Raw genomic sequence first — 11,680 nt, forward strand, 5'->3', positions numbered from 1 at the left:
AGACGACAGGCTGGAGGATGACCGGATGACGCAGACGATGACGGTTACGCGCGCCCTCCCGTATCTGTCTCAGGAATCTCTTGGTAGCACGTGTTGGTCCCCGGTATTTGAATCAGACAAGTGTCCGCGAAGGTTGTAACCGTAAAAATTTAAGGTAATTTTGTCTGTTGTGTTGTACATCACGTGCAGCAATGTCATTTTAGAATGTAGGAGAATATTTAGGTAGTATTTCCGCCATTCGGAGCTTGCTACTGAAAAATGCAAACGTGCAAGTCCAACGCTGAGACGCTACTAAGTTCTCCATCGCTTTCAGGTGAGTATAAGTGCACCAGACTTAGGTGGTAGACATGAAATACGACTAAAAATGAAAACGGCGAGGTATGAGAGCTAATGCAACGAGCAAAGATTTCGCTTGTACACGAACGTCATTTGAATATTTTGCAAAGGTACACATGGAAACGAGAGAGGTGTGTGTCGACAAACAGGGCTAGATTAACGGTGAAAGATGAAAGTCACTGAAAAGGTTAGCCAGCTGTAGGACTCGAACCCACATCTTCTGGATTACCGTCCAGCCTCAGAACATCAGTTCTCTCAAGGGCTAGATTATTCAGGATGTGGCTGGGATTTTTGTAACCCGAATGTTATACGTCTCAAGGAACGATTGTTCGAAGGAAGTGTATCTTACGGCAGCCAGTCCCACGTATGCAGCTGTGGCTGCCAAAATATCCCCTTCAACGCACGAGGCGCTCCGGGCCGTTGCCGAAAACGGAGCAAGATCTTTTTTTGGAGCACCACCTCGGGAACATCATCAGCGCTGCGTCCCGCCCTCGTACTCGTTGATATATTCAATCTGCGCTTTCACTAGGTAAGTAATTTTGCGATGATTGTTTGATACTTTTTGCTGCGCATATATAAGGTCATATGAGACTTGTACCTTGCTGCTTAACGCGGTATCGCCAGCAAGTACGTCTTTCCTTGCTGGCGTCCATGTTCGTGAGAATACGATGTCCATACCGTTCGTACGTCGATCACGTTGGACCGATGGAATTGAATAGGAACAGCAGACACGCTATAGTGAACAGAGAGTTACGGTATACTCTTAAGAGGAGAACAAACTTGCACTAAGTACTTAACTCAGTGACGTATCCGGATCCCCCCCCAGTATTAGGCTTTGCTATTTCAGGTCTGGTCACATGTTGGCAATAACACATCTAATAGTTACAACTTTTACAAAACTCTAATGTGCCCCTTTCCTCATTTTTTCTTTTTCAACCGCGGTTGCAATTCTGAATAACCCACTGATTTAGCTTGATCTGAATGCAGTAATAACACACGCACTGTAACAGCAATCTTGTATTTCAGCGCTACGCAACCTGGACAGCACACTGAAAGCTGAGCGATGGCAATTAAAAGGAATCAGCTCGCTGTCGATACACATCAGTCAGCATCAACCACCAGGTCTAGAGAACCTACAAGAGTAACGAGGTCCATTGCTGCTCGGCAGAACAGTTTCAAAGCAAAAGATCGTCTTCACTGTAATACGGGGAAAGTGTTCCGCCCGACAAACTACGTTGTGTGCCGGGAAAAGCCGAGGGGGCCTGGTGATGGTGCTGCCCCTGTGGCAGCAGTGATGTCGAATGATGCGATGCAAGCCGAAACAGAAACAAAGAACGATGACCAGAACGGGACCAGAGAAGACGGCTCTCTACAAGAAAGTGTGAGCCCACTTCAAAGAGAATTGAGAAATAACTGGTCCAAGTTGGTGACTGATAAAATAACAGTGATGGCATTCGCAAAGTCCCTGAAGGGACATAAGTGTCCAGCGTTATTGTTCTGCCAACGTTGTTGATGTTAGCATACGTGTGACATTTTTGTTGCTGCAGTGCTCTAATAAATGGTGCCTTAGCTACCAATACGATTGACGCACATCAGGATTAGCTTTAGACCAAGCAACACAGTAACTCAGATAAAAGCTTTCTATTTCTCTCATGAGACTTTGTAGATGTACACGACTAAATCGGGCTGAGATTTATGCCCCCCCACGCCCCACCCCCGGTGTTACGCTTACGTGTCCCCGTGTGAAGCAGCCACAAGATGAAATGACAAGAAGGGGCTGGCCCACAAAGTAACTTACTTCAGTGTACTTCATACTTGTACTAGTCATGCAAGCATGCGCCGTTTGTGAACTCGTTATTTACTTGATTGATGTGTATGAATAAATATCAAATTATTTTATTACAACACATTCTGCAGTCCAGTTTCTAACCGCTCTACGCCACAAACAAAAACACTGCCCTCAAGACTTGACCAACATTTTGTAGAAAAGAAAACTTAATTCTACAAAAGACCTGCCAAAGGTATTGAGTGCATGATAAAAATGGCAAAACCACACATGTCCGCATGTAAGAATTGTATGGCACTCTCTCAACATGTACGATTACAAGCACTGCAATGACTTGACCCAAGTACTACTTATACGATGCAGTTCACGCAAACCATAGTCAACATAGTTGTATGCACACAAAGATGTTTGATTGAGGATTATTGCGTGCTTCAGCAAGTACACAAACACGTACGTCACTTTCCCTTGTGCTTCAGAGAGCATAGATACCCGACTACCACTATGCTTTTGGCGTACTGAGACACAGTTTGAGGAGGGGTCTCGGTGGGAGCTTTGCTGAGGGCCTACCTCAGTGGCTGTTCAGTCACATGTGGTGACGTCCCATCTGAAGCTCTTCGACAGACCAGTTAAACCGTACTGGTCTGTAACCAATATTGTTACCAGTTAAACAACAGTACAGCTTAAAAAGTTTTTTTTTTTTTTTCGCTCTATTGAACTGAGTTCCTCTCTGAGTAGTCGTAAGTCCGTAGAGGTTTCGTAACGAAAGCACACTGGACAACTATGACCACGTACTGATGTACACTAATTGTTGTGAAAGTCACAAAGCGTTACAGGAAGCAACAGAACCTGTGTATTGTGTGAAGGCAGTATGGCAAACACGTTTTTTTTTTTTTACTGCTAGGGAACATGGGTGCTATGTTTGAGTTACACATTCAAATGAGGACATACACAAGCTGGAATGGTTCAATACCTCCCCAAAAACAAAACATAAAAAAGGAAAAGCAAAAATTATAAATGAGTATTTCAAATTAATTCGTTGTGAAAGCACATAATAAAGATGGGCCTCCTTCTCAGGGTCTAGTACAAGACACATTTTGTTCCACAAATACATAACAGCAATGTGCAGTGTGGCATTCAAAAATGACAGAAACGCTCCGTCACATTGTTTGATGACTCTACAATGAAACTGACATCACAACCTGACTGATGGTAGGTGGCCTCTGTGTGAGTGCTAAGGTAGCAAAAATATGGCACTACGAAACACAAACATAGTGTATCAATAAGTCCTCATAAATACCCAAGGCTGCAGTCATTCTGTGACCATAATTCCCCAAACAAGATGATCAAGAGTTCTCTCTCTCAACGTGAAGCTGAGACCGGACTCAATGTTGGTAGCACGACTTTATGTGCACCACCCCCCATGTCTAGAACGGTGTGACCGGCCCTTGATTTTCTTATGTGGTAAACCCTAATTTACGAAGCAAACTTATTTGCTGAATATTTTTGTTTCAAAAAGCACACTCAAAAGTTTCAAACACTGAAAAGTTTTCCTTCATGTGGCATTATTTAGTGTACCCTGCACACAATTGGAACTTGCACTGGACAAAGTCTTCGTGGCAATTACCACAGTAGTTATAGGCCTCTTCGATCTAAAAGGGCTTGGTGCAGAAATTATATTGAATAGTTGCACAAGGCAGTTATCGGCATGATCCAGTCATCCTAGTTGTGCAACAACGCGTGCAAAACTCTCGGAGAAGATCACATTTGTGCAAACCGAAACTGATGTTGTCATGTCATGTATGACATTGACATGTGGTTTGGAAATCGAGCCTTGCTGGTTTGAGTCTTGCGTTGGAGCTGTCCTTCTGTTATGCGCCAAGGCTCAAGCTTCTGCACTATGAAAAAGTGTGATGCTGAAAGTAGCACTGCTTTTCTCTAGTGTGGAAACTATGCGGTGACAAAATATTACAAGTGCATGAGCAACGCTTAAGTACACGTGCATGCATAGCACATGCACCAATGCAATTACATCTCAGTGTAATAAGGCAACTAATGGTAAAGTTAGTACTGAACAGAAATGCCTCGAGCTCTGAAACATTTGTGTAATCTTCAAAATGTTCCAGCGAAAGGAAAGTTGTATGCCAAGGTATGTATGGCTCCCTGTTGACATTTTCCATGCTCTCTGAGTGTATTTGGTTCACATGCAAGTGACAGTTACACTGTGGTGTCATACGTGCATTCAAATTACCAGCCTTAAATGCCTTCATTGCCAGCGTAATGGAATGCTGCACAGGTACTAATAAATTGGATAGTAAAACAACGAGTAAAAGTCTGAATGAGAATGCCACTCGACAACAAACAAGCACTACCGTACACAACTGCACAAAGAACTTGTGGCACTTTTTCGCGTCTACAAAGTCGAGAATAAATGTTTTCGAAAACAATCCAGCCCTCGTGATGGTAATCACTGGGCAAGTAAAAACAACTACAAGTTAGTAAAAGTAATGACCGTAAGTATTTACAGTCATAACTTATCATAAATTCACATTCGTGACTTATGGCATCGGTGAAGCACACTAAACACGGAAATGCAAAATGGAAGGTACTTCACTGAATTACGACAGGAATGTTTACGTAAGTAGTATAATTTGCATGTTTTGCACGTCCAATGAAATGTCCCTAACGAAAATGACCTGTTCAGAACTGGTGCTTTTTCTTTGGTACCAAAATGGCAAATCGTTTTCCCAAATAAGGTGACACATCATCACGTGCATGTACAATGCCCCCTCAGATTTTTTTGGCAGTAAAGTTTAACCCAATACGTCATGTCTGAAACTTTTAGTTAGTGCACTCATTGTTCCTGCAATGAGGACAACAGTTCATCTGCACACAAATGAAATACTGAACTGGCAAACGGTACAGGTGCTCACTCTCCTGCATGAGTGACATGACAATAAACTGAAGATGGTTAAAAATTGGCCAGGTTGGTTCCTGATTAAAACGAATAAAAATCCCCAATGCATGGGAAACAAACAAAAAAAAAAGACGAAAACAAAACAAAGGTGTTACACAGGAGCAGAAAGCAAGGAGCGTTATTATATCTAGAAGCCAGGGAGATAAAAAAAAAAGCAGGTGAAATGTGCGCAAGTAAATCATCCGTTTGGCTATCGGACAAGATAGATAAATTCCTCACGCAAAAGTAAACGGGTTCCAGGTAGGTGAAAGGAATCTCTTGGCATTGTGGGAAAGCGTGACAACCTTTAAAAGGAGATGTTTTCTCAAAAATAAACATTTGGCTGACAGTTCAGTGTAGTGTTTGTGTCGTTTTGTTCTTCATCCATATGTTTCCCTTGCACTGAGGATACTTATTCGTTTTATAGCGACATGCACTTCTCTCTTCCATATACGTAGAAGGCTACTGCTCAGCACTGCTGCACCACAGAACATGACCATGAAGTGGCTAAGCTTTATCAAAATCATCTTCTAACTATGAATCCGTCAGACAAAGAGCACTGCACACTAATTGTCCTGCAACTCTATGCATGCATTAAGGAACATCTTTACTGCACCGAAAAAAGACAATGTTGCAAGAATGCTACTCTCGCCATTTCCCTCTCAAAATGTTCATGAAATTGATCCTCTTTATGCCTTAACCCTGAAATCCAAGACTACTGCAATCCTGGAAGAACTCAACTATGAGCAATCAACCTCTAGCCACTCACGTACCAACAGCTGAAAAAATTACACCACGAGAGGTTAGTCCTTCGAACAGGCATGAAGGAAGCAGACGACGAGAGCAGTGTGATGTCGATAATGCATCCTACACTGGCGCCACCTTCACAATTTAACAAAAACAAAACAAAGATTGGACTAACGAAAGCAATCAACACTGCTGACATACGGACAACAAAGTCTGTCCGCCATCCGCAATCGTATCACGTCTAAAAAAAGATTTTGTGCTTGTTCGTGATTCGGCACGGGATTCACTCAGATGTGGGATGGCCGCACCACAGAATTGTTGTTGGTCCGGATTGCTCTCTCGTTGTTGTCATTGAGATCGGGATGGTCTAGTAGATAGCTTTCCTCCAGGTCCACTTCAAAACCTGGGTTTGCGATGATGTGTGGCACGTTGGACTCCTCTTCCATGTCGTCCGAAAGTTCATCTGCGTATTGCAGCGATGCAGTTAGAACGATAGTGAACACAGGAAACACGTCAGATTGTGAGTAAGCATACCGTGATGTCCTTCTTTATAAATGAGGAGACAACTGAGGCAGGATAAGATGAGTATGGTGCCCATCACCATGGAAACTGCAACCATCCAAGCTGTTGAGCTGAAGTCCTCATCCGCTGAGAACATCTTCTGCACCACTTCTGTTCAAGGCACGAGAAGACCGGAGGGGAATTGTAAATACAAAATTCAACTGTAAATACAATGTTGAGCGCCCATGTCACATGGACCCCTTCCCAGCGCCGCATTTGGAGGCTAGTGGTGGCGCTACTCATCGGCCCGGTTATTGCTTCATCAATTTCTACAGCACTTTGTACTTTAGCTTGTATTAGTATTTTTGTACAAGCGGTGGATGTCCCACAAGAGATGCTTCTTTCTAAAGTTGATTAGCATCATCATTCTACGCATTTTCATAGAAGCTGTTGCTGTCGTCTGCTACGGTATTCGTCCGTCCGCTTCTGCACGTTCAAAATTCAAATTTCCATCATCAAATCATGATGTACATCTCCCGGACCGATGATTAGCGCCCCCTAGCGGAACGTGCGGACGGGCTCCTCATAGGGGTTGCCGATTGTGACATGGTCGCTATAATCTAGTAGGTCGTGAGCAGGACGGCCAGTATACCTGTGGGGTCAATAGGCTTTGAGGTAGAAGCAAATACCGTGGTCGCCTCTCCGGGACCTAGTTTGTTTGTGGCCCACATTCGGAACATATATGGGGTAGCTGGCTGCAGGTGATATACAAAGAACTGCCTCTGAAATATGGGAACAGTTACACTTTAGGTTTGGACAGCTCAACCAAACACAGAAGTGCGCGTGGGTGTACATACCGCTGCGGGGCTTATGTGGACTGGAAGATGGACGTGATGATGAATCTCTGAAGTGTTTCCAAAGTAATCCGTTGCCTGGTACAGGAGTGTGAAATGCGAGATTGGGTAGCCACCGTCTTTTGTGACGTGCCAACGCACAGTTGCAACCACAGTCGATGGGTGCACAGTCACGTTGCTTAGCCTGGCTGGTGGTGCTACAAGAACGAGCCAGGGACACAGTAAAGCGTATACCGCCGTGACAGTGTGTTATGTCCAAACAATGCACGACGATGACAATTATAAGTATAAGGGAGGTGAAATACCCTCACTGAAAGACTGTCAAAACTGATGAGCTTGTAGGCTGTGAAACTTATGAGCAAAGACCCAGGTAGTGGATTCCATAAACACTGCACGTCTCATAAACACTAACGGGGCCGTGTAGCAACGTCACCCTCACAGAGGTTTCCAACATAGGGGTATACATAATGTGTTACTGAATACGCTCAACATGTACGGGACTAAGCTCTGAATGCAACTTACTCTTGATCACTAGCTGGGCGCTGTACTTGTCGACGTGTAACTGCTGATTGTCGAGACAACACGTGTAATTTCCAGCATCCGATTCGAGTAACGAATGCGACACGAGCACACCCCGATGCTCGTAAAGCGTCCAACTGAGGTCCGGCCCCAAGATCTTCCCGTCTTTTTTCCACACAATCCTCCTGGGTATTTGCTGACGGCTTGTTACGTTGCAGTGGAGGGTCAGTCTGGAACCTATGTCTCCTTCAATTACAGATGGGAGTCTTTCGATAATGTGGTACGATGCTGCGAATGAAAGGCAGACGTTATAGGAGATGTGTCTCTAATTTCCACTTCGTGTGTGCATGCCCTCATGCTACCTACGATGTAAACGCGAAGCCGAAGGAAAGAATCAGGAGAAAAATCAATTTGATGAAGCTTTAGTAAGTCTCCGTACAGTTGCGAGAGTTCGAGCTCTGTGGCGATATTATGGTGTACAGACACATTTGCTTAATCCTCACGCTATAATAGTCGAAAGCGAAGTAAAATAAATGCAAACGAACCTTCCATGAACACATCGGAAAGAACGAATAAGTTTAGAAAGAGATACAAGCAAAGTTTGCAAAACATCATCAATTGCTATGACTCCATTGCGGCCATGTTGTCTGTGCGAATGAATATTTAATGTGCACACTCTGTTGTGTACAGTCGCGCTTGCTCACTGATATAGGCACTAGTATCGAATAAGGTCAATACATACGTAAATTTTGGTACAGCATTTATTATTAACACGCTGGGAATACTGTAAACGGGATGATGTCGGAATGTGGCAAACATGGAGAGCACGCGGAGGGACGCACTTTTTGTGGCGGATGCTCGTCGAGGACTCCCATGCGTTCCGGAGGGCCGGATTGACTTGCAATATGCTGTTATGCCGCTTTTCCATACCTTTGCTTCTAAGCTCGTTTTGGAAAGGTGATAAACGTAAGCATAAAAGTTTACGTTTCTGCATTAACTTCACTAACAGTAACTGCAACGTCATTGCATAATACAACATTGCTGTTAAAGCGCGGAGAGCATGCAGCATGCACCGCGCCAAAATGAAACTATACAACCTCTATGTAGTGATCATGCATACAGTGAAGACATGGAGAAAGTGAAGTAAACCTGCGGTCTCAATGTGTTAAACCGCACCCATGAACTCCTGATTTTGTGAAGATACCGATATAGTGAAGTTTTTCAGTGGTCTGACGGACTTCACTATAAAGAAGTTCCACTGTATTGTCAAGCGTGGTGTGCTGATCGTTGGATGCTCAACTTTTTCAGCAGATGATTTGTTACGTGTTATTGGGAAGACATATACACAGATGTTGATGTTGAACTCATGTGCATTTCATGTCGTGAACACAAAACTGTTGTGCGAGCCACACACTTCCCCAGTAAGACCGTTTTTGGTAATCAAGTTCTCCGATTTTCTGCAGGGCCGTGAAAGAATTTACCATTTAATTATACAATCTTTAAACTTACGCTCTAGGGCTCAGCTGATCCACTGGCAAGAAAGTATCCCAAGACATAGCTGTGATTGCTTCGACACACCAGGCACTTCAATGGAGGGCGGACTGTACGATGAAGCAGGCGATATGCTGGAGAGCTACGTTCGACGCTCCTGCACTTCACGAATGGCTCGCTACAGAAGGAGGTTCCGCGAATTCTTTGCTCCCCACGGGCTCCACGGAACTGTCCGTAACCTGACCAGCGTTACAGGGGACATCGAGAGTGAAGGAGAACACACTGACACTGACAACCGGTCACGTTGCAAGAAAGTGTTGGACTTTGTAGTTGGTCTCAAATTAGAAGCTTTCTTTTTCTTCTACACTTTGGCATACACAGTGCAGTATGCCGCAAGTGCAAACCTTATGGAAGCAAAAGCGTGTTATCTCATTTTAAACAAAACAGAGGAGATATGCAAGGATTTAGAACACCACGACAAAGAAATGAACGAGGTCCGCAACGTGTCTAATTTGTACATGCTCTATGTGTCGCTTGTCGGGTTCTTACCCGGTGCTCTCGTCACTCTTCTCGTGGGCAGCTGGTGCGATGCTTACGGCCGTTTTAAAGTTCCGATGTGCGTTTCCATCTTGGGAGTGATGATGAAAGTCTCCGGAAACCTCGTCACGGCTGTTTACGCGGAGGCTCCGGTGTACTACAACATGATCAGCGCTATACCCGAAGGCATCTTCGGCGGCCTCCCGGCTGTCTTGATGTCGTCGTATGTCTTGACGGCTGCTTCGTGCCCTCCGGACAAAAGAACGACAAAGTTTTTTCTCATACAAATCGCATTTATATTGGCATTCCCTATGGGGCAGCTGGTCAGTGCATTGACATACCAGAAATCTGGTTTGGTCCCTCTGTTTGCAGCATCGTTGGGTCTTTTTGCCTTTTCGTTGCTCTGGACTGTGCTCGTGATCAAGGATGTGTCGTACCCCGAAGAAAGATCGCCAGGCTCTCCTGGAGCGCAAAGCGGAAGCTCACGGCCTAAAATCACTCGGGGAACGTTTCTGCAGCTCCTCACCAGGCGTCACTTCTTTGGCAGCTTGCGTGCCGTCCTCGCAAGAAGCACTGACGTCGATAGGTTCCGCGTTCCTCTACTCGTACTATCCGTTTTCCTCCTGGTGCTAAACAGCCAGACGTCTTTCATCAGCTACTTCTACGCCAGGTCAAAGTTCCAGTGGACCTTCTCGAAGTACGTAATCATTTCTTCCGCGTTTTCTCTGGCCAGCGTCGTCGTTATCACAGCTCTGCTGTTGCTGTTCTTGCGATGGATGCCTGCAAATCAGGAATACGGTCTCGCCATGATAGGACTAGCAGGGGTGGGCTTCCAGAACGCCCTGCATGCCGCTTCTGGTTCGGTGGGCCAGCCTCTCTTCCTCCTGGGCCACGGCTTCGGCATGCTGAGCAACATAGCTCCCGCGTGCGTCAGAGCGCACGTGTCAAAATTGTTGCCCGAGGACGAGCACGGTAGAGTGTTCTCCGTGATGGCAACCTGCGAGGCACTGGCGCCTTTGCTTGGGAGGTTTGTCCTGTGGCACCTGTTTGGCGTTTCGAAGCACTTTTTTGCGGGGCTGTCTTTCGTGATGTCGTTTGTACTGGTTCTCGTGCCGCTCGCTGTTCTGATTTATTTCTGGCGTAAAAGGAACATGGAGTATCACGTTGTGGCGGAAGATTGTCACGCCGATGAAGGAAGAACGTAACGGAGAAACTGTGGTGTCCTTGTAGGGGGAGCTAGTAAAGGCTGTGATAAATGGGGTGCTGTGGTAGTTATCCTGCACAAAGATGTTGCCGTCACAATCTTTACAAACCTGCGAAACAGAACTAGAACTAGGGTATATATATTTGTGGTTTCTAAGAATGGCATTCTTGCTGCTGTTCCTAGTCCCCCGATGCATACTGTTCTGTAAGGGATGCGAAGGAACATATTTTAATACCTCTCTTATGTTTGGCAAATACAAGTTTTGCACTGTCGCGTAATAAGTAAATATGAAGTGCATTTTTATAACCCCCCTTGTGCGATTCCTACGTTAACGGCACGAAAAATACCAAATATTTTGCTTTCAGTCACCCTCAGCTTCTTTTTGTTTTTTTCTTTGTCAATTTACCACTAGCCAAATATTTTGTCTCTTTATATGTGCAGATAGCATTTATTCCACATAGGCGATGCTATTCCTGTGTGATGTTTCGCCTGTATTTTATGAAAATATACGTCACTTTACGTCTGCGATTGGTCTCTTCAAAAACTGCTTACACAACCTTCTCGGCACACTTAATAAGTAATTAGGTTCGCAGTCTGACGCTTGCCTTTCATCTTGTGAGGCACTCGCGAGGCATGCGAGATTCATTACGAGCTGCTATTTCATTTCGGATATATTAAATGCCCGTGCTGCCCGACGTTCGGTGCGAGCCCAGTTTTTCTTGGTTTGTACACTTCCAATTAGAAGCGCGGTG

General features: G+C 44.8%; 2 protein-coding genes across 4 annotated transcripts; one reads left to right on the top strand and one right to left on the bottom strand.

Moving 5' to 3' along the window:
- The first annotated feature begins 65 nt into the window (after nt 1-65).
- Nucleotides 66-11,453, top strand: LOC135371222 (probable peptidoglycan muropeptide transporter SLC46). Of its 3 annotated transcripts, XR_010415535.1 has the most exons (3): nt 66-313; nt 691-865; nt 1,363-2,241. XR_010415535.1 is itself a non-coding variant. In XM_064605295.1 (2 exons), exon 2 carries the CDS (start codon nt 9,286-9,288, stop codon nt 10,927-10,929), a length of 1,644 nt encoding a protein of 547 aa, XP_064461365.1. In that variant the 5' UTR covers nt 77-313; nt 9,213-9,285; the 3' UTR covers nt 10,930-11,453. The 3 variants fall into 3 exon arrangements, 2 of the variants coding, with proteins under 2 accessions (XP_064461365.1, XP_064461364.1); XM_064605295.1 differs by lacking the exons at nt 691-865; nt 1,363-2,241 and adding an exon at nt 9,213-11,453 and having other exon boundaries at nt 77-313; XM_064605294.1 differs by lacking the exons at nt 66-313; nt 691-865; nt 1,363-2,241 and adding exons at nt 8,382-8,662; nt 9,213-11,453.
- Nucleotides 2,217-8,361, bottom strand: LOC135371224 (protein sidekick-1-like). The gene is made up of 6 exons (XM_064605297.1): nt 8,242-8,361; nt 7,700-7,984; nt 7,181-7,374; nt 6,976-7,105; nt 6,357-6,494; nt 2,217-6,285 (listed from the first exon to the last, which is right to left on the bottom strand). Exons 1-6 carry the CDS (start codon nt 8,309-8,311, stop codon nt 6,110-6,112), a joined length of 993 nt encoding a protein of 330 aa, XP_064461367.1. The 5' UTR covers nt 8,312-8,361; the 3' UTR covers nt 2,217-6,109.
- Nucleotides 11,454-11,680: the final 227 nt, after the last annotated feature.

This window comes from Ornithodoros turicata, chromosome 10, assembly GCF_037126465.1.
Source record: "Ornithodoros turicata isolate Travis chromosome 10, ASM3712646v1, whole genome shotgun sequence".
Classification (NCBI taxonomy): Eukaryota; Metazoa; Arthropoda; class Arachnida; order Ixodida; family Argasidae; genus Ornithodoros; species Ornithodoros turicata.